At 40.5% G+C, this 24045-nt stretch overlaps 1 protein-coding gene across 2 annotated transcripts in view; it reads right to left on the reverse strand.

Annotated features, from left to right (window-relative positions):
• Pid1 (phosphotyrosine interaction domain containing 1) overlaps positions 1–24045 on the reverse strand; it is a 303550-nt gene that overhangs the window by 268699 nt on the left and 10806 nt on the right. The window contains exons 2-3 of one of the 2 annotated variants that reach the window (XM_017313045.2): positions 6658–6694; positions 4822–4887 (exon numbers count right to left, since the gene is read on the reverse strand). The exons of the other annotated variant lie outside the window; for it this stretch is intronic. Of the exons in view, the coding sequence (XP_017168534.1) occupies positions 4822–4863 (42 nt within the window). The 5' untranslated portion in view covers positions 4864–4887; positions 6658–6694. The remainder of the gene's footprint in view (positions 1–4821; positions 4888–6657; positions 6695–24045) is intronic. 2 annotated transcript variants of the gene reach the window in all.

The raw sequence follows: 24045 nt of genomic DNA on the forward strand, positions 1-24045 counted from the left end.
AATTAATCTTCAGCCCAGAAGAGCATCATCATTTCCTATTGCACTTAAAAAAGAAGTCATATATTTGTAAAGCTATTCTAAGACAAGAATCTAGCAGAAAAGTAAACAAATAATTTTCAAAATAAATTATCATTTGCATTTCTTGTTTTCTTCAAATGTAGCATCCGTTTTCATCATACATTCATTCATAAATTAATACTACCATGGTAGTTATATTTCTAGAGTCATTTAGTTTGATTTTACTGTTCCTCAATATTAATTTTTCTTTCAGTAACTTACTGTGGATTTGTCTACTTCATTTTTATCCTCGGTTTCTAAAAATATAGAGTTATTGCTTTGAAATGTACTTACAATTCCATAAACTATTTTGGAGGTATGTTTTCATCCTGTATTTTATGTCATTTTACAAGACAGTGCATTTTTTTATTCCATTCACAGTGAATTCGAACTTTGTGTTTATTATTTCATCCTCTCGTTCCTTAGCTAGTAACTGTACTGATGACAACAGAATCGCTTAAGGGACGTTTGTTCCCACCGACGGTTGCACAGAGAAAAGCGGGGAATCACGGCGAAGGGGTCAGCTCCGTCGTGGCAGAGGGAGTTCGTGTTCTATAGCTTGTTCACATTTTGGCAGATTGGGAAGCAGACTGCAAGCAGTTAGGATTGGCTGAACTCAACTTTGCTAAGTTGTACATAATGGTCATTTCTTTTTGCATGTGAACAAAAACAACAACATCAACAACAACAAGCCAAGCAGAAACAGAAAGCACGAAGCTCCATCCAGGTCACATCTCCCCCTGACCACATAAGACGGGACTAGAATGTAACGTTACCCAGGGTTATATGGGGCTGTTCTATGAACCATTTAAGAGAGGAGTATTTCCTCACACATTAGGAACATCAAAGAGAGACTGACGAGACATGGTCGAAACTCCACCCGGTAGGTTCTGATTTAACAGTGCCACCCACATCCTGTCTTTTGATATTATAGGACGTTTGTTCTGTTGTGAGTTTTCAATATTTCCTTCAGCTTTCTCCAAATTCTCATTTCATGCTACAGACTTTGAGCTTGTTTCAGCAAAAATAGACTTCAGCAAGAGACTAGGAAAACATACCCTTAATATTTTTTTACCTCTTCGATTTCATCGTGCAGAGGGTCCTTGTTCTCTATGTACTGTTTTCTCTCTCTAGACACAAGACATATGTCCTCCACAGTCCAGTTTTCAAGAATGAGCTGTGATTGACACGAGACGGCCCTCGCTGAAGGGCAATCTGTCGGGGTTCCTTGCTCTGATTCCAATAACAGCAATTTCGTTCGCTTCCTGGGGATGTTGTTTTTCGTTTTCAATGTTTTCTTTTACTACAGTGGAGAAAAGACTGGATAAAAGTACATTTAAAAGTGAGCTGTGGTGGCTCTGCCCAGGCAAACTGGCTGTGCTTTCTTGGCTGAAGTCTCCTCCATGTTTGAGGGTCCTAAATTCTCAGGAGGAACAGTGGGTCTCAGATGCAACCCTGCCGTGAAGACCGTGAAGAAAGACCATGGTGACTGCATGTCAGAAACAAGAGTCAAGGCAGGAAATGCAGATAACGATTAAAAATATTAAAACCTTGATGGTGGTTGCCCGGGTCTGCAGAACTGACAGTTCACTGGCTCTCTTTCCTTGCAGCCCCTTCCTTGGTGGTACCAATCCTGAGCTCACAGCTCTCTCTCAGCGACGGTCCACCACACCCCTTTTCTTGATGTCAACCTACTTGCTACATGCTGGCAGGCGCCCAGCAAACACTGTGGGCTTCCTTTTCTTGTAGCTGTTAACTACCTCCTCAGTGCTATTTGTAATAAACCATCCTTTGATCACCTGCCCTGATGTGCCAAAACCAAAGGGGCTTCCCTGTGCTTTGGTTCACTGGCAAGCATTCCCTGTGTTAAACAGAAGTTTGGGGGAAGGTGTGTTTTCTGTCAGCTTAGCACACTACCTGCATCAGGAGAAGGGTTAGACAAGTGTAGGGATGAGAAACACCAAGGCTGCTCTTGAAATCATCTTAACTTTCATCCTCAAATGGCTCCTTCTATAAAAGTTATGAGAATGCCTGTAACTTCTCAACTGTCCATCCTCAACATCATCTTGTTACAAGTGCTTCTCAAAGAGCATTTGATTGAAACCGTATTTACCACGCAAAGAACTGCCAGCAAAGTACCAATTCCACTTGTTCTATTTCCTTATTCTGAGACACGTATAAATAGTCATCTGAGATGTTAATCAATAAGGGACAGAATTAACACAGTGAGCAAATAAGCTACTTCTTGCCAAAAGCAAATAAATATGCTACTTTGGTTTGCTCTGATGATCTTATCACAAAAAAAGAAAAAATAAATAAAAATAAAAATAAAAAAGTATGGCTTCTCTTAAGTTCACAAAGAAACTAAAATTAGTTTTGAATTCTTATTACTTTCTGAAAGTGAGGAAGGGCTTTGAGCAAGTTGGTTACCACATCTCTCCTTTGTTGATGATTTCCAAGGAGCTACAATTCTAGCCCTGTCAACTTGAATAAAATAAATAGAGACTAGAATGAAATATTATAGTAGAGGAAAGGGATACAGAATTATGCAAGGCCTGCCTCAGATGCACAAAATCATAGTTAGCAAATCAAAACAAATTGTGGTTTTTAAGCTTAAGTGTTAACAGCAGAGATTTGCCTCAGAGTTTCATAAGCCTTACTGTATCTGTCTTCTTCAACAAAGCATAGTTCCAAGAGAAACTTGAGCTTTTAGATTCTCCCGCTAGCCTGATACTTGGTATCATAACCAGCCGATCAAAATAATGTATCAGGTACATATTCATGCAAGCCACCATATGCGATGCAATTCTTAGCTGCTGGTGGCTTACCAGTTAGCTCAACAGAATATAACTTCTTTGACCCAAAGTCTTCTGCTTCCTTAACCAGCCTTATCCCCTCTCCAACCACCTCAATGATTAAAGATGAGCTCAAAACTTAATTTATCAATCCATACTCTTTAATCCATCTTGGATCTATATCTTCAATGATATGTCCTCATCAGTTTGGTTCAATTATAAATAAATATCCACAAGTGCCACCTATTATACCCTCCCCCAGATCGCTTCTCAGCCTTTTGTACCCTCCCCCAGCACGTTGGCACCTCTAGACATTTTGCAGAAAATCACTAAACAATGAGACATTATATTAGATTTGGCTAGACTTTGTGATTGGTATGTTTATCACAGGAACAATAACTTTGCTGAGACCTTGTACTATCCTAGGCACCTGCTGTCCTGGCTAGTTTTTATGTCAAGTTGACACAAGCTTTAGTCATCTGAGAGGAGGAACCTCAATTGAGAAAATATCTTTATGAGGCTGTATTGTAGGCTAGCCTGTAGAACACTTTCTTAATTAGTAATTTTTCGATGCAGAGGGTCCAGTCCAATATGGGTTGTACCACCCTGGACTAGTGGTCCTGGTTGCTATAGAAAGCAAGCTGATGTGACGAAAGGATGGACCATCTAGAGACTGCCATATCCAGGGATCCACCCTATAATCAGCTTCCAAACGCTGACACCATTGCATATACTAGCAAGATTTTGCTGAAAGGACCCAGATATAGCTGTCTCTTGTGAGACTATGCCGGGGCCTAGCAAACACAGAAGTGGATGCTCACAGTCAGCTATTGGATGGATCACAGGGCTCCCAATGGAGGAGCTAGAGAAAGTACCCAAGGAGCTAAAGGGATCTGCAACCCTATAGGTGGAACAACATTATGAACTAACCAGTACCCTGGAGCTCTGTACTCTAGCTGCATGTGTATCAAAAGATGGCCTAGTTGGCCACCATTGGGAAGAGAGGCCCATTGGACACACAAACTTTATATATGCCCCAGTACAGGGGAATGCCAGGGCCAAAAAATGGGAATGGGTGGGTAGGGAAGTGGGGGGGAGGGTATGAGGGACTTTTGGGATAGCATTGGAAATGTAATTGAGGAAAATACGTAATAAAAAATATTTAAAAAGAAAGAAAGAAAGAAAGAAAGAAAGAAAGAAAGAAAGAAAGAAAGAAAGAAAGAAAGAAAGAAAGAAAGCTGAGCAAGCCAAAAGAAGCAAGCCAGTAAGCAGCACTCTTCATGGCCTCTGAATCAGCTCTTACCTCCAGGTTCCTGCTCTGTTTAAGATCCTGACCTGACTTCCTTTCATGATAGACTGTGATTTAGGATACATAAGCCAAATAAATCCTTTGCTCCCCATGTGGCTTTTGGACATGATGTTTCATCCCAGTAATAATAATACTAACTAAGACACTAGTGGACCTCCCAATTCTATAGACCTCTGGAGTACCAGAAGAAAGAAGTTCAAGTGAATACTTTTTCCTAGACCCAGAAAGCTGGGAATCCAGAATACATGCACTATCAGCTTTCTTCTTCTTCTTCCTCTTCTTCTTCCTCTTCTTCTTCTTCTTCTTCTTCTTCTTCTTCTTCTTCTTCTTCTTCTTCTTCTTCTTCTTCTTCTTCTTCTTCTTCTTCTTCTTCTTCTTCTTCTTTCTTCTTCTTCTTCTTTCTTCTTCTTCTTCTTCTTTCTTCTTCTTCTTCTTTCTTCTTCTTCTTCTTCTTCTTCTTCTTCTTCTTCTTTCCCTTCTTCTTCTTCTTCTTTCCCTTCTCCCTTCTCCCTTCTCCTCCCTTCTCCCTTCTCCTCCCTTCTCCTCACTTCTCCCCCCTTCTCCCTTCTCCCTTCTCCCTTCTCCCTTCTCCCTTCTCCCTTCTCCTTCTCTTCCTCCTCCTCCTCCTCCTTCCCTTTTTATTCTATTTGGACCTCTCACCTGTGTGATGCTGTGATCCATGTTCATAGTAGGTTTTTCCATCTAGTTAAATTCCATGGAAATGCCCTAGAAGACATAAAGTTCAGCCTTGCTAATCTTAACCCTTCTCAATCCAATTGATCTGAAAATCAAATTTATCATCACAGATATCTTTGCAGACTTAACACTACCTTGTTATATAGTAAGTGAATCCACAGCCCACCTCATAGACCCTCCCAGCATCTTGCAATCTCACCTGCTGGGAAATCCTACTAAAATGCAACAGTGAAGAGCAATGTTCCAGCTTGTCTGAAGGCTCAGCATTCCATCCCTGCTTCATGCAGCTGCTTCCCTTGGCACCCAAGCCAAGCTGGCTCTCTTTTTTATGCTATCAAGATGTTCCTTGTTTCTGATAATGACTATTAATAATAATATTTACATGAACAAGCCTTCATTGTGCCAAAAGATCTTTATGTGCTTCAGCCGCAGTCTGTGGCATGAATTCAAGGCCAGATGTACTACAGTATCCAGGATGGTAGTTAAGAGCAACCAGCTGATACCTGGCCAGGCGAGCACAGCAAAGGGGACACTCCCTGCCCAATGGGAAGTGTTAGCACACCAACTGCCAGTTGGAAAGGAGCACTGTCTATCAGGAATGTGCACTGGTTAAAGCTGACAAAACAAACCTGAGATGCTCAAATGTGGCTCTTCATACTAAAGATGCTCAGAGTTCCCATATGTTACCATTTGGCTACCAACTTTCACACTCCACCTTCTTCTGAAATAAAAATCACATCCTTCATTTCTTTGGTGATAATGGACTCAACTAACTGAAATAGTTTCTCTATCTGAAGTACCTTGTACTTCCAGCTATGAGATGGGCCGTGACCCAAGAGAGTTGACTAATTAAATCTCTTCCTAGTACATTTAGAATACTGGAGATGTGAAGCAGAGCAATATAGATATGTTTCTGCAGTAGAGCTTTCATTGCTCAAGTAATGCTTGTGCCCGCCAGGAGCTGCCTAATTTTCTGCCTTTCCCTTGAGTAGTTCCTTAGTGATTCTTACTATGTCTTCTGCTTCGGTGCCTTTGTTGTGGTTGTTACATTTGTCATTTCCTGTAATTGTGTATGTATCAACATACATACACACATGCACACATGCTTAGTTTGGCCAAGCTGCACCCAAAACTCTCTGCTATAGGGGGTGTCTAGTGTTTTATGAAATACACTTGGTAAATAGTTGAGTCTTACACAGTTTGGACTGTGCCTATACAATCCAGCATGAGGGATGAGCATGGAGCTCACGGAGAACCCAAGCAGAGTGGAATCAGAAGTACCACCAGCATCGATGGCTAGAGACAGTGTGTGGTTTTAACTAGCCGATGTTTAGTTATGGAAACCTTTCTTTGAGATTCTGTCTCCTGTAGACACATGAGAAAATATCAGACACATAAGTGTTGAGGTTCATTATAGGTGAACTGTGACCAGCACTGTCACTTTGGCTTAGGATTGCAGAGACAGGGGCTGAAGTAGGGTTGTGACACAGTGAGGTCTCTGACAGACTCTTCATGATCATATGACACAGAATGATCCCTTCATTGATTGTAAGTGCCTGCAGTTGTCAGCTACTATGGACCAGGTAACCCCAACTACAAATGCCCCTCCCCTGAGCTAATAAATGAACACTAGAAAACTGACTGACTCAAGTGCCCTCACAGCTAACTCCCCACACCCCATGACATGCTAGTACTGTGAACAATTAAGGAATTTTGAAACAATTATGGAATTTTGTTTTTTCATGAGAGGAAGTCAGTATTGGAATGAGAAGTTTGTTTTATTGGGAATAAACATCATACCTGTTCCCATGACTGGATAATCTTTTGTGTTGCTCTCCTAGAAGAAACAAAATATCTAGCCTGAAATTCAAAGCTTACTTTGACTCTGGTCTGTATTTATCACAAAGTAGGCATAACAGTGTATTCTGATTTACGGAGAAGGCCAAACAATAACTGACATGGATGGATAGATGCTAGGTTTATAATGCTATTATAACAAAATACTACAGACTATATGATTAAAACCATAGAGGGTGCATTCTTCTGTTGGAAAGCTTTCAGTAGGCTTGGGTTTTCCCAAAGCATCTATTCTTGGCTTACAGGTACCTACCTTCCCATAGAGTCCAATGTCTGCCTCTCTGCTCCAATATCCTCCTTTTAAATATCTTAAAATCATATATTTTAATTTCCAATAGTAACACCCAGGTATTTTATTAGTTAATTTTAAACTTCTATTACTGAATTATCCTTCCATCTCTCCGCTGCATTATTACTATTTTTGACTTGTTAAGATTATACCACAGGGCCGGGCGTGGTGGCGCACACCTTTAATCCCAGCACTTGGGAGGCAGAGGCAGGCGGATTTCTGAGTTTGAGGCCAGCCTGGTCTACAAAGTGAGTTCCAGGACAGCCAGGGCTATACAGAGAAACCCTGTCTCGGAAAAACAAAACAAAAAACAAAAAAACAAAAACAAAAACAAAAAAAACACAAAACAACCCCCCCAAAAAGAGAGAGAGAGAGATTATACCACAGACAAAGATTTGAACATTTTCATATGAAAAATACTGCATAATCAATATATAGTGTACTGATTTGGGGGACATGCAGACATCTTTTCTTATGAAATTTTATCAAGATCTATGCCATAAACGTATCTATCTCTACAAAAGACTACTTTATACTCTCTTATCTGCCATTATAATTATTAGCTTTAGTATTAGGTACAATCAACATAACTCTGCTTTGTGGCCAAAGTTTAAGTTTGTAGTGGAGCATTTTCATGTTTAGAGGTAGCTTTGTGTGGCAATTCTCCAGGACTTCTACCTTGTGAGAATCAAACTACACACCTTTGATCAACATCTCCCAACTTTTGCTTCCTCAGCCCTGAAAAACTACCTTTTGACCTTCTTCTGTGATGTTTTATTAATTGAGATTAATCACATGTGTTGTTCCATGTGGCATTTCTCTGCTTCATTTCACTTAGGATAATATTCTCTAGATGCAACCACACTGTTTCAAATGATGGGATTTTCTTTATTTTGGAAGACTGAAAAATACTATTTACAGGTAAAATTTTTTAAAACATGCATTCATCTACTGGCAAATATTCACATTGCTTCCAGGCCTCAGCTATTATAAATTAATCTATGATGAACAATGTTTCTTTGAGATATGATTTCAGTCCCTGTGGGTGTATGTCAGAAGTGTGTCTACATCAGACAGTACTTTTTGTTTCAGGGTGTTATTTATTTGCCTATTTAAAATTATATCTATATATGAGTAGATACATGCACAAGAGTGCCTGCCCACAGACGCCAGGGAAGGGCATTGAATCCCCTGGTGCTGGACTTACAGGTCATCGTGAGCAGCCTAAGGTGGGTTCTAGGAATTGAACTTGGACCATCTACAAGATCAGTACTTATGTTTAACCACTGAGCAACCTTTCCAGCCACAGGCTTCCAGACTTCATTTTCTTCTGTTCTTTTAGGGATATCTATATTACTTCCTATAATAGTTTTACTTATTTATATTTCTGCCAACAACAAATATACATATTAAGTCAGTACCTAAAACCCTTTTAACAAAGTAACTCCTGACACTAAATGATTCTCTATATAGGTGAATTCTACCAAACATCTAAAGGAGAATTAGTACCAACATTTCCTAAATTCTTTTTTTTAAAGTAGAAGATAGAACATTTCTAATAGTTATACAAGACCAACAATATGCTAATGCAAACCAAGCACATGATAAGAAAAAGAAGCTACAGTCTACTGAGCTACATGGATATAGACACAGAATTCCTCAACAACATTTTAGCAACCCCCATTCACAGCACATTGAAATGATCCCACACCATGGCCAAGTGAGATTTATCCATAGACGGTAGATCTGTCAGTCATAAGCAAATAAATTGATATGCTCTATCATACAGCAGAGTGGGGGAATCGTACTATCTCAATGCATAGAAGAGAAACACTGGACAGAACTGAATAATCATTCATGGAAAAATATGTACAACATGAAGGCAGAGAAAGCGCTTTCCTCACACAGTAGACTGGAGGTATAGCTGAGTGCTTATATATAAGTGCTTGCCTAGGGCATGTGAGGTCCTTGATTTGGTCCCAGCCCACTGCTTACATCCCACTTAGCAGTGAGAGCTTTCACTGTAAGATGGAGAACACATCCCCTGTGCCCACTGTCTGCCACCTCAGCTCAACACAGCCCTGTAAGGGAGCTCTAGCCAATCAGGACTTCCAGAAACAACTAGGCAAGAAGACAGTATCTACATTAGAAAGAAGGAAGATGATCTCTGATTATATTTGGCATGTATTACACAATGAAAACTTTTTTGAAATGGCTGAAATGTGAGCATTAGGGGATGCAATTCGGTGTGTATCAGGTAACATGGAAGGAATGTAAGGCCAATCAGTGCTGTGTTTTCCTAAGAAGTTAACTGCTGCCTTAATGTAAATCCTTCTGTTCTGATTTGCTGCCTTTCATACTAGCTCCCTGTGGCTGGCCTAACCAAAGACCTCAAACTAGGCAGCTTAGAATAACAGAAAAGCAGTGTGCCCTGGTTCCTGGGGCCATAAATCAAGGCCTGCCCCAAACATCTCTAGGCTCTAGGACAGCTGTCTGTCTCCTATGTCTTTTACAAGGTTTCCTTGCCCCCACATAAATACACATCTCTGTTCCAACTGTTAGAAGCCCACCCATATCCATTGTGACCCAATCTTCAATAATTATGTTTTCAATGATCCTGCTTCCAAGTAAAATCACATTTTGAAGTACTAAGACATGGTGCATTCTAGGAACAGCAGAGGTGGTTTCACCTGTTCCTTACCCAGTCACACCAAAAACAAAACCAAAAAGAAATTATCATTCATGAGTTAAGAAAGTCCAAAGCCCTTAGCCAAAATGATTAAGTTTGAAGTTCAAATGATAGCGTACTAGTGAGTTTAGTTTCCAATAAGTAGCAAAAAACCTCCCTAATGGTGCTTCTTTATTGTAATGAGTGATATTTAGCTCATCTGAAATATCCTGTGAATTTTCATCATCTATCGCTGACAAGCCATTGTCTTCTGCCAGGTCTAGTGAATCTTCAGGCATTATAGAAATCAAATTTAATGCGATTGAGTTGTTTTTTTTTTTTTTTTCAGCGAGCCTGGAACTCTGTCTTATGCCACATATAGTAAAACATACCTTTTAAGAACACATATAAGGTATTTAGACTTCTATTCCCTATTTTAAATACTCTGAAAGGCAGAAAAATGTGTTTGAATTTGTTCCCACTTGGAGAGAACTTCCTCTGTTATTTTAAGAGAAACCATAACCATATGTCTTTTAATGTCATCAGTGGTTCTATGTAATGGCTTTTTATTAAGGGTGCTATAAAACATGGCTTTGTCATTATTTTTAAAGTCACGGTCCCTCAATGAGCCCCTCAACGTTGTCTCCTACAATCAGGCCTAGCACATTGCCCAAAGACCTATGTTAAGAAAACAAGTAAATCATCTAAGCAAACAGCCAAATAAGAAGGATTGGGGAAAGAGAGTAGACAATCTATTACCTAGTAATCAGAGATGGTTCCACAGATGATGGAAACAGTCAGAAAGAGAGAGACCAGCACAACAGCAGGGAGAAGAGCTTTCAAGGTCACCAGGCTTAGTGAGGCTGTAATTCACTCACTCCACATAGATGTTAAGGAACAAAGAAGGGGGCTGAACTTACCAAAAATAAAACAAAGCTCCCAAAGTACCTATTTTTGAAATATGTGGGAATCTAGGTTGATAATTCATTAAAGTGCATGTGTGTTATAAGTATGAAAACCTAAATTCAATCTTCCAGAATCCACATTAAAACAAACAAGCAAAAAAGCCAAGATGTGGTGGTGTGTACCTATAAACACAACACTGGGGGCTCCAGATGGCCTATTTGTTGAGCTTCTAGGTAAGAAGAGGTTCAAAAATTGAAGTGGATGGTGCTTAGAACCACATATCCTACACACACACACACACACACACACACACACACACACATTGATATATTTTTTAAGCTATTTTATTGGGTTCTTATATCTACCACCCTTCCAACCCTTATTCCATCCCAAACCCTTCCACCACTAATTTGGAGAAAAAGAAGATTAAAGAAGAAAGGGCATGTAAACCTCTTTAGACGACTTCTTGCTGATTAGGGTTGGCTGGGTTCCTTGAGGCAAGTCCTGTCTTTGTCCTCAGGATATCCAATTTCTTCTTCCCATCTCTTTCCTCATGACCACTTGACAAACCACAACAACAGAAACTAGCAGCAGTAGCAGGGGCAGCAGCAGGCAGCAGCAGGCGGTGGCAGCAGTCACCACAGGCCCTCTCAGCCTCTCTATTTATCCCCTCTCCAGAATTAAACTACCTGCAGCTGGCAAAAATCACATTCCTGCTAGTGCATGAGGCAAATCATAATCACTTGCTGTAAAACAGAATCTTATCCCAAACCTGGTATTAAAACAAAAACATATTCACATAACAAATTGATTTTTAAAGAAACCAAGATTACCACCACACATGCATGCCTGAAACACATACACACACAATAACTTTGTAAAGAGTATAACATATCAACATTGAAAAATACACCTTACATATTTAACTTGTAAATGGTATTTAAACAAAGATACATATATATGTATTGCATTTGTAAATATAATGTTCAAGTGCAGGAAACTGTTATGCTGGCTGGAGATAAACCTTGGCCAAGGCCTCTAAATTTCAGTGAGAGAGAAAAAAAGTATCCAGATTAAACACCATACTTGATGGCCATGGATGTAATTATGGTGACTCACATGTCACACAGACTTCTAGACCCACATGGCAGCCAAAAAAAGAGGTTAACATTAGTAATAGCATAAGTTCACGTTGCTTGTCTATTTGGCATGATCTAGAACCAAGTAGATAAACTTCTGGAAATATCTGTGAGGGATTTTCTAGATCAGGTTATATGAGACAGAAGACTGGTGTTAAATGTAGGTAGCATTGCTCCCTGGGCTGGAGTCCTGAACTGCATTCAAAGGGAGAGATGGGCAGAGAAAGAACAAGCATTCATCTCTTCCTGCCCCCAGATTTCAGATGCAGTGGAGCAGCTGCCTCAAGCTCCTTCCACCATGACTACCATGGTTGACTATAATCTCAAACAGCAAGCTGGAATAAACTCTTCCTTCTTTAAATAGTATTTGTCAAATATTTTATCGTAGTAACAAAAAGAGTAACCAGCACGGTAACTGAACTCACTGGCCTTCCAGTATTCACCAACCTAGCAAAACCCAGATCATTCTCCCCAGTGTTTGCTGCCTCTGTACACTTACATACATAGCCGATATGACCTATAGGGTGATGGTAGAAAAGACTGGTTTAATCATATCCAAGACATCATTTAATGGATATTTCCTACTTTTCGTGGAATATTTATTATTAGACATTTCTACTCTTGTTAAAATTTAATTTGACTACCACGGGGGTCTGCCACATGTCTTTCCTTTCATCTACAAAGCTTGTACATCATGTCTTGATGGTGAAATGGCTACAGCATTCACACACCTTCTTGGAGAGACATGAAATGATTTTTCTTGCTGATGTAAACCTTTAAAGGACAAAATAAGTTCATGCTACAGGGACTGTGGCTTTGTTTTCAGTCCAGTACCACAGTTTAACAAATGCTGCTCTTAGATTCTTTTCCTAAATGTTCTTTGGCTAAAACTAATTTCAACAAAATGATGCTTTGAAAATTTCTAATTGATGATCACTGTAGTGTGTCACAACAAAATAAGATCAAACAAAAAAGATTCTCAATCAATTTTGTGATTGCATCAGAAAGCAGAACAAAACCAACAGATGGACCTGTGCATAGAAAGGAAAAGGAAGATAGTAACTGAGTCACAGATGATGCACCTCATTCTAAAGGTTTTTCTCATATGCTTGCTCATTCATGGAGCCTAGCCGATTAGAGAAAAGCTTTCTTTATTGCACAAAAAACAACAGGACTTACATTCTTCAAGCACAAAAATTGCAGAACTAAAAAATGTTTTTGCAACATTTACCCCCAATGAGGAGGGTGGCAGAGCTATGAACACCAATTGGGGAAGTAAATTGGAGAACTGGTCTCTTCCCCTACCAAAGAGAAGGGGGCAGGTTACTAACACTATAGGCAAACTGTACTGTCCAAATGTTTTGGCAATTCCAGCACCCCACCTCCTGCCAGGATCTGATCAAGGGTTCACTGGAAAAAGTACACAGGGTACCAGTAAAAGATGCAACAGAGTGCCAATAAACTAGGTCAAGAGCTCCAATAGGCTGAGACTCTGTACCCCAAACATGTAGAGATCCTGTGGTTAATTGTAATACTGAATAAACATGGAAAGATTGGCACCAAGTCCAAAGGCAATAAGTATAAACGTTCCTGGGTCTCGTACTCCTTATACTATCACCCATCAATGACAGCCATATGCAACTTCCTTCCAGATAGATAGAATGGAACAGATTAACATAGACAAAGGAGCAGAGCCTGCTCTGCCTTCCCTGTGGTTATCATTTATAATGCCTTAGAGAGCAAAGAGTCCGTAAGTATGTGCAGAATAAATGAAGCAGGGATGTACCTGACCACTGGGTAACAGGCCAGTTAGATTTTAAATAAATAAAAAAAGAGTCAAAATAATGCCCAGATGACCCATTAAAAAAGACACAGATTTTGTAAAACCATACTACTAATAAAAACACTGCATTGCTTTCTCAAAAGAACTTTTGGACCAGTGAGAGGTGGGCAAGAGTTGGGTACTTAGCAAATGTGTGAGTACTTTCATTCCTACCCCTTAGCCACACCCCTACTAAACTACATCACTTTATTTGGCAGGCAGTTTTGAATTCAAAGAGACAGAAGGAACAAAGAGATGAACTACAAGAGAAGCTGAAACTTAAAAAGGAAGGAAGTGATATCAACTGAACACACAGCTTAACAAAACACAGTAAGACTAGGTACAAACCCCCATACCAAGGCTTCATGAGGTCTGTTTTTTTCTGAAGGGAAATGGAAGAGCAGTGGTTTGGGAGTAGAAGGGGCGTGGGGGAGGTGAGGAGGACATGGAGGAGAGGAAGGAGGGGAGGCACAGTCAGGATATATTATGTGAGAGAAGAATAAACAAAAAAACAATAACTATAATTTCATTTTATTTTTAAAAGGGAAGGAAGGAAGAGGAATGTGAGGAGAGAAATTCTATCAGCCAGTGTTTAGGAGAGCAACACTGAAAGTGCTTATAATTCTCAAAGACTGTGTTTATGATGTTATAGGTCTCTAAAGACCTGAAGGAGTTATTCCATCTTTGAACCCTTAGGAGGTATTCTCCTTCAGAATTAGGGTAGTGTCTGTGAAATTCATAGTGTAAACTGGGCTTACAGGTTGTCATTCAAGGTCCACATCTCCATCCATTCTCTCCCAAAGCCGCTCATCTGACTCAAGGCTCCCTATAGTGTGAGTAAATACAAAGCTAGTGATGGAGCATGGCTCCCTCCCTGGCTTGATTTCTTCCTCCAGAATGGACGGTTGATGAGACCACCAGTAACAATATCATCAAGAATTTGCTTGAGGGGTTTTAGGCAATACCTTAAAGCCATATCGAGACTCTAAGGGGATCAGCGGCTCTCCTTGATGCTATGTCACTTGACTCCTGTTTCTTGTAGAAAGTAGGTGACAATTCAGAGAATTAGCATGGCTATTTCTCCTTAACATCATCCTCAATTCAGTTTCATGTGGTCTGTATGCCTGGGTCCTACAGGGTAACCTCAGCGACCACAGCACAAGTAGACTGATTTCCTCCTTCAGTCTACTATTTTCTTTTAAACAAAAATGTCCTAGTCTATAATAGTCATCTGTAATTATCAACTTGAAATAGCCTAAAATCATCTCAGGAGAGTCTCAGTGAAGGATTGCCAATATTAGGTTGTCCTGATTGTCATAATATATACTATTTGATGAGAAAAGACCTAACCTACTTCTGGCAGCACCATTCCATAGGCACAGGTTCCTGAGCTGTGAAAGACTGATGGAGCTGAGCATAAGCAAGCAAGCACAAGAACATGTCTACTTTCATTTCTATTTGCTCTGGACTGAGGATGGGGTGTGACTAGCTTCTTGAAGTCCCTGTCTCAACTACAACGATGGACTATAACCTGGAATCGTAAGCTCAGATAAACCTCTTCCTTTCTTAAGTTTCTTTCGCTCCCCTCCTCATACTTGAAAGGGTAGGCAATCCCACCATTCTCTCTTCTGCAACCTCTGCTCTCTTGACCCCTTGTAATCAGTTTTTTCCTCTTTCTTTTCTCCCAGAAGCTTTATTGATCAGCATCGTGTGTGGTGTGGCTTTTTGAAAAGTCCACTTGAAATGTCTTAGGCCTTTGATCCTGCGTGACCTCGTGGCAGTGCTAAGCATTGCAGATCGATTCCTTCTACAAATTGTCCTCTACGTTTTCTTCTGGGATGCTGCCTGCCCTGGCTCATGTCCTGGCAAATCCTGTTCCTTGAACATCTTCTAAGCACAGCACTCCTAGGTTTCTCATAGTTTTTACTCACCAGCTCCCTTCTTCATTTACTCCATACATTCATGTGGAAATCATAGTCAAGTCTGAGGTTTCAACTTCAGCCTAGCTAAACATGTTTGTGACAACTCCTAAATCTACATCTATACCCAGCCTAGAAAAAGAAAAGGCCTCAGGTACATTTTAATATTATACAAAACTTCACAACCACATACTACAAAGTACCCAAGTTCAAGATCAATCATGAAAGCAGTGTTTTTATACAGAGATTTTTGCCTATTAGGCTGCCAAATAACATGCAAATACAAATAGACAATATAGAGCATCACACTCAAAGCCACAGCAAATCAGACTAGAGACCAGGGCCATAGGATCCTGGCTAAGGAGGAGTTCTCAGTTATTGTGGACTTTGGGCAGGAGCAAGGAGAACAGTCATGACTTCAACACCAGTCTAAAAGCATGGCTGAAAATGCTGATTGAAGATTTTTTTTGGATTCCCACCTAAGGCCAAGGAAATGTGAGAGCCATGCCTCTGCCAAAAAACAGCTGGAGTCTACAGCTGCGGTTATAAGGGTAAGAGCTCAGAAATTTGGGCAGCTCATTAACATTATGCTCCTCTGAGGTCCTAAGTATAGGATTTTACATTTACCCTCATTAAATTTAATCTTTCTGGTGTCTGCCTAGTGTCCTGGATGTCAAAGTAGTTTTGAGTCTCAATTCTCATATCTGTCCTACTCGTTCTTCTAGCTGCTCAGCTAATATCATCCGTGGATGATGTGGCTTCCTGGTGTCCTTAGCCAAACAACTGGTGAAATCTTGACATGAGCCGAGGACCAAGCCACATGACACCTCTCTCCAGTATTTCCTCCAATTAACATCAACCTATTAATCAACACTTCCTTTAGAAGAGTTCAGCCAGTCACAATTTCACCTGACTATCCCATACACTCAGCTAACATTGCATTACTCTGTCTGCCAGGCATCAACTGTATTTGAAAAATCTCTGTTGAAATCAAAACGAGCTGCTCTACAGTTTTCCCCTGTGTTTCCTGACCTGATGTAGAGACATTAAGAAGAAGAAAAAAAAGATGATTCTGATTCTGGCGTGACTTCTCCTAATGACTCAGTGCTTCCTCCCCTCCGTGTTCACAACCATCTGTTTAATATTCTATTTTAGACGCTTTCCCTACACTGAAACAAGATTTCTTAATGTGCAATTTGCAGAATTCCTTTTTTTCAAAATGATGAAAGTGTTTGCTTGCCACTGGACTCCTGAGCATGCTTTCACCTCTCTGGGGTCAGATAAGCCAACGATTCTGGAAGAGGAACTCTGAACTCCCCAAAAGAGTTTATTCTCCTTACTTCTTGCAGAATAAAGCCAACATACATTTCTAAAGCCTTTATTATTTCATTCCTAGCATCTTTCCTCATCTGGTGGAAGAACAATAGAAAATCAATTTCATTACCATTCATGTTGATACAACAGGCACAAATGTTTTTCTCCATTGTCACCAGTTACAATCTCATTATCTTCCCCTAGCAATTGGACTCACATCCTTGGATTCACTCAGCACATGAAATATACACCCTCCATCTTTATGCAGCCACGCAGACCCTTAGCAGATTCTGGGCTTCTGGATCCTAATGGTGCTCTGAATGATCCACTCTCACTATCAACCTCTAATAGACTTGTTTGTGTGTGTGTGTGTGTGTGTGTGTGTGTGTGTGTGTGTGTGTGTGTGTGTGTGTGTGTGTGTTGAGACAGCATTTCTCTATCTATCCTTGGCTGTCCTGGAACTCACTCTGTAGACAAGGCTGGCCTGGAACTCAGAGATTCGCCTGTCTCCTGAGTGTCCTTGAACACAGGTGGCTGTCTTCCTTTGAAAAGTGGCCGTGTACAGAGCTCTCTGCAAGGCTGTATAACTCAGCACACACATTGCAGCTCAGGCTTCCCACTCACATGATAACTAGGTGCTGTATTATAACCAATCAGCCCTTCCTGCTTGTTTAATGCTATGATCAATTAGCCCTGTCCACCCATACCCTAAGAAAGCCATTATATACCCTATCCCTGAAACAATAAAGTAGACTCATCTTGCTGCAGCAGTCTCCAGAGGCCACTTTGCCATACTCATGTCCCTCTGAACCCTGATCTCCACGACCTCTGCTCCCTTTGTCCTCTCAAGTTTCTGGCCAACAGCCTCCAGGGAGAAAAGAAGCTACTAGGAACTCAAAGTTGCTGAGGAAAAATCAGTTTTCTTCAATGAAGTGACACTGGATATAGTCACATGAAATGTCAGGCCCAATGCTCAGGAGTAACTACTCCTCAATACAAAAGTCTCTGTTTCTCTCTCTGTGGGGCCAGGGGGTAAGGAGTTCTTTTGTGTTGCTTTAGTTTTTAAGAGAGAGAAAGACATCTTCTTTCTCTCTCTTAAAGATGTTAGGTGAGCTAGGTGATGGAGAAGGATCTGAGAGGGGAAAGAATATGATCAAAATATACTGTATGAAGTTCTCAAAGAATAAATAAAAGCACTAAAAAGTAGACAATGCCAAGAAATTACTCAAAAGACTCAAGAGATGTGTCTGTCCTCCACATGCATTCACGTAACACATTATCACACACACACATACACACACACATACACAGACATAAACTCACACACATACACACACACTTAAAAACTAAGGTGAAATAAAGAAATGGTTCACAAGGAGGATTAGAGGAGACAATGCAAAGATAAGACTGCTGGAGAATGGGTCCCAATCCCAAGATAGATGGGAAGAGCAACCTTAGACACATTGGCCCCCACAGCAAGGGACTAAAGGAAGATTAGATCTAGAATAGCCATCAGGACCCAGGAGCAGAGGCTACTTATGAAATTCCAGGTACCATCCCTAAACTCTATGCCACCAACAGACTCTTACAAAAAGAAAACTAATATCCTATAAGGCAAACTCTTAATCCCTTAGTCTGCCAACCCTGCACCTACCTTTAAAGGGTTAGTATGGAGCTGAGGGATGCTCTGATCCTACATGCTTAGTGTAGCACTTTAATTTATGCAGAAACAGAAACCCTTTAAGACTATCTGGCTTGGGAAAAATCCTCAAATTCAAAGTAATGAAAATAAATAAATAAAGGTATGTGGTTCAACTTTTGGCTTTGACAAAATTCACCTCCGTGATTTTCTTTTTTTTTTATTTATTTATTTTTTTTTTTTGATTTTCTTTACTGAATGACTGTGCTGTTCACTCTATGCACCCAAGCTGTTCCATTTTGTTTTTGTTTTGTTTTGTTTTTTTAATATATAAACATACTTTAAGCTTTTATTCACTTTATCCTATGGGGGTTTTTTTTTCTAATGAAAATAAGATCTCAAATTATAATGTGTGTCTCTCTGCAGGAACAAGTGAGATTCCTCACATTCAAATATGTATTTACTTGGGCAGATGTTTAAGAACCACCTACTTATTGGTCCATGATATCGCATCAAGTACTGGGGATGGCAGGTATGAAATGACAAATATCATTTTCTAACAGATTAAATATCCCCTTTTTATTCATCCCTCAATTAGGAGATTATTATTACATTACTATATATGATGTCATTGTTATAAGCAAAAGTATCTTCAATCCTTGGGGAAAGTGGTTATCAGATGCTCTTGAATCAGACTACTCCTTATGCTGTGAAAGCATTTTTTCAACATTTATCAAGTCTGTTCTTTGCTAAGTTCAAGTGTGTATGTATTACACTCTGGCTTCTCTCACCTTGATCCACACCATTATCTCCTTCTCATCCCTGTCACTACCCATCTTTCCCGAAAGCTCTGTTCCACACATCTATGCTTTGTGTTTTGTTTGGGAGCTCAAACAGGGCCATTTATGTGACCACAGACACAGAACTGCCAGTGGAGCCTGACAGAGTCACCAGAGGGTACTCTACTGTAGACAATGGCTGCTTTCTCCCAGTAACCAATAGTTTAGCAAGGAGAGGTAGAAGGATCCCATGAGTCTTTTCCTAATCCTTGTTTGACTGTTGACAGTCATAGTGGAGGTCCAGAGCAGGCAACCCCAGCTATGGTGAGATTGTGATTGTACTGTGTCTGTATGTATGTCTGTGTCTGTGTGTCTGTGTGTCTGTGTCTGTGTCTGTGTCTGTGTCTGTGTCTGTGTCTGTGTCTGTGTCTGTGTCTGTGTCTGTGTCTGTGTCTGTGTCTGTGTCTGTGGCATGCCAAGATTCCTCTCTTATCCTCTGACTTAACAATTCCAACCAAAGGGTCATATACTCTGTCAGCATCAGCCATGTGTATTGAGAACCTTCTGCTCTCTGCTCTCCTCAGTCTTTGCAAACCTACAGACCTTCTCTTCTTACCTTTATCTTGTTAATTGTTTTGAGTTTGGTGTTAATCTTTCTTTGGGCCTTCCTTATACCTTCATGTCTCTCAACTACAAAACACATTCCTCCCTGGGTCACTCTGGGTGGACCGTATTGACTACAACTCTCCTTTGCTCTTGGAGGCAGAGATGCAGTTTTGTTTTTCTTAGCCTTTATGTGTGACCACCCACATCACTGGACAACTAACAATTGCCTCTGCCAAGTGATTGGGGCCGTACTAGAGATTTAGCTCTCAGCTAGACTGACTCCAATTTCCCCTCTTAAAACTCTAAGCTGAAAGGTAAGCACACATGTTTACTCACTACCCTCACTACCGTTCCTCCAATCTGTGGGGGTGAACTTCTTCATTCCACTGGATGAAGGCTATAAGGAACCCAGTGTCTGGGTAGCTCTCGTCCCAATTCTCTGGAGCAGATCTCCAGGCAGCTGGGTTTCCCCCATTCATTTATTGCTCCACTGAGTCCTCATCTCTTCAGCCTTTTTGATTTGAGAACAATAAGTGCTTGCAAAATTTTTACATTTTAAGACCAACATGGTGAAAAGGCCTGTAGGATTTTGGTTTTTCCTTTTTTGTTTTTGTTTTTGTTTTTTAATTTAAATAACCTAGGCAATATTCGTTTTACCACAAACTTTGCTGTTATCCCCTCTCTCCAAATTTCATTAAAAGCCTCTAACAACAGCTGGTTTCCCCTCCAGGGAACCTTTGCAGCAGCTGGCAATGAGCCCACAGGATCTAGGAATAAGGCATTCCCAGTAGCTCCCAGCCCCCCCCCCCCCCCAGATGCTTCCTGGTGCCAGTGAACGCTCAATTTATTTTCTTCTCAGAACATTTTAAGGGACCCTGCAACTTTTCTTCGTGTCTTTTTATTTTCCATTTTATGCTCTTTCTTTTTCATCTTTATTTGACAACCATGTTTTTACTCTCAGTTGTTTAATCGTATCTTGTGCCCTCTGCTTCCTGATGCATTATTGATTACATGTGAGTGTGCGTGTCCATGCACATGTGCGTGTGTGCGCATGCACTCAGGTAAATCTTGAGTGAACGACAAGGAATGCATCAGAGCACTCACAGCACATAGAAGTTAGATCACAACCTAGTTTACAGTACCATCATATTGATTTGGAGTCTCTGCTACTTGTGTGATTTCCTGTTAGCCAACAATACTTTATGTGGAGCATTTTCTCTGGAGCTTGACTCACTCTTGCCTTGCTTAACTCCTTGCTTCCGTTCTTCATTATAATGTCCAGGTTTCTATTGCCACATGCCAGGTTTGAATCTCAGCTCTTACTTTTACCAGGTGACGACCTCAGGACATCTAAGCTTTGGTTCCCCTGTCTACAGATTGAGGCAATGACAGGCTCTACCTTAGGAACATCTCTCAGAAAGACAACATGAGCTTATCTATCCAAACACAGTATAGACAATGGATATGTTCAATTATATTAGTTATTATTGTTTGCATAATTTAAAACTATTTTATATTATTTACTTCATGTGAATGAGTTTTTGCATATATATATATTTTTTGACATTTCCCATGTCTGAGCCCAGTGCCTGAGGCTATCAGTTCAAGAAGGCATCAGAGACCTTGGCACTGGAGCTACACATAATCAAGTGCCACCATGTGAGTGCTGGGAACTAAACTCAAGTCCTTTACAAAAGTAACAAACACTCCTTAATGCTGTGCCATCTCGCCAGCCACTTATTTTCCATATCTTTTATGCGTTAAAAGTCTAAGAATAATTTCTATGTAGCTGCCTTACTTTGTTGTAGTAAAATATAATCTCTATTTTTTTATGCTCCCTAAAGCATCCCAAGGGAAAATACTCAGCCAGTGCTATTAGGAAAATGCTGAAATGGTAATGTGTTCATTTGTACCTCACAATAGTTTCCGTGTTAGAGGGAACTCATTGGCAATACTTATTCATGTTCACATATGTAGTTTCATGTAATAGTATGTATAAATCTATTAGCTGGTAGATTCATTATATCTGGACAATGAAAGTTTGAATTACAACCCCAAGTATGTAGGTTAACCTCAAGGAAGATCTGTCAGAAGCCAAAAATCTATCCCTAGGATGCTGCAATGATACTCAAGTTAATCCGGCCATGTAATCTTTGGATCTTTATAGCCATTTTTATAGACAGTGATTATATCTTAAGAGGAAAACATTTCTTTGCTGTGTTCTATTCCATCTCATCTTAGTATTTATAAAACACCCATTGTCACTACCTCCTGTCACCTGTCATTAATGCCTCCATCAAAGTACCTTTTCCTCAAAACTTAAAGATAAAAACATATTTCTAATACAAGCCATTTCTCTCCATTCTCTTTTGTGAATCTGTTGGCCTCCCTCATACTCAAAGGCCTCCACTTGATGTTATGAAACAGGCAGCTTTCCGTTTAAATTATCAAAAATCCACATACTGTCACTTTTGAGAAAATTCATAAGAAAGAAGTCTTCTGTATCTAATTTCTTCTTAACTTTAAATTATGGGTTTTTTTTTAAAATAATCCTGAGTAAGGTAACCCAGATCCTGAAATACAAATATGTATCTATTCACTTACATGCAGCAATGTAATACAAGGGTCTCCCTGGGAAGGAGACATAGATTTATGGGTAGCTGGGAAAGGATGGAGATGAAAGAGGAGTGATTAGGTTGGAAGGGTAGAAGGAGGGAGTGCACGGGGAGATGGCTAGAATTAGGGGGCAACTGGGTGGAGTGGAACCCTAGTTCAGTGGAAACTTCTTGGTGTCTATTAAGGTGCTCCTAATGAGGACTCTTGGCAATGGGGAATATGGAGTCTCAACTGGCTGTCTCTTACAGCCAGGCAAGGCTTGCAGCAGTGGGTCTGGGTTCCATTCAATTTAGTTGTTAGCTAAGGGGGGCCCATGGAAATCTCCAAGCAACCAAAGCTGATGCTAACACAAAGGGTTGCTCTCACAAACTGACAGCTACGCCCCTGCTGAGAACAGCCTCCACACAACTAATTGCACATGAAAAAGTGGAGCTCGTGCCTACATGGAGCCTTGATCCTTACTTTCTAGTCTCCTTGATGTAGGAAGAAGGTACTCTGCAGGCTACTGCAAAAGAAACAAGGACACCAACCCAGACACAAAACCTTTGACCCATGGTCTGTCCTGCCTGCAAAATATGCCAGGACAATGGTGACGAAGAACGTGTGGGAGTAGCCAACCAATGCCTGGCTGGACTTAAAGCCCACACCATGAGAAGGAATCCAGACCTCACACTGTCAGTGCAGAGACTAGAAAGCCCAGAGACCTGGGTAAAACCAAACACAACTGGTCAAAAAGAAAAACAATACAATAATCCCTAATGAAAGTCTGCTATACTTATCGATCAGTACCTTACCCAGCCATCACCAGAGAGGTTTCCTCTGGCAGCAGATGAGAACAGATGCAGAGACCCAGAGCCAGACATTATGTAGACAGAGAGTCTAAACTGGAGGTCTCCATCGAATCCCTCCCCTTAGAGCTCAGGGAATCCCTCAGAAGAGCTGGAAAGATTTTAAGAGCCAGAGGAGAACATGGCCCTCAGAATCAACTAAGCAAGGCACATATGAACTAACAGAGACTAACACAGCAAGGACAGGGCCTACAGGGGCCTATACCGTGTCCTCTACATATATATTATAGCTATTAGCTTAGAATTTTTATGGGACTCTTTACTGTAAGAATAAGTATGACTCCCCTGCTCTCAGGATTCTTTTCCCCTTTTTGGGCTGCCATGTTCAGCTTCAATATGAAACTTTTTGCTTCATCTTATTATATAAAATAATGTTGTTGCTGTTTTTTTTAACTTAACAGATACAAGAATCAACATCAGACCTTGTTAATATGGGTTCTTGGTCCTACAAGCAGCCCAGACGCTGCTGTTTGCTTGACAGTGCAAATAAATCTTCTAACACACTGCCCAGGGCCACATGCTTTCACAAACCTGCCTTGGGAAAACAGTCTCATCTGATGGAAACTTTCTGGTGCTATTTTAAATTATAATAATGCATCTATCATCCAAAGTCCATATTCATCTGTCTCCACAGCCAGCTTACACATGCTGCAATTGGTACTGGACTCCATACCTCTCTCCTCATGTGGATTCCTCTGGACTCTCCAGCTGTGCTGGTATGGTGACCATTGGTCCTGTTATCCAAGGTGAAGCCCTGGAAATTCCCCTCCACAGCTTCATCTCCCT

This window comes from Mus musculus, chromosome 1 (genome assembly GCF_000001635.26).
Source record: "Mus musculus strain C57BL/6J chromosome 1, GRCm38.p6 C57BL/6J".
NCBI lineage: Eukaryota > Metazoa > Chordata > Mammalia > Rodentia > Muridae > Mus > Mus musculus.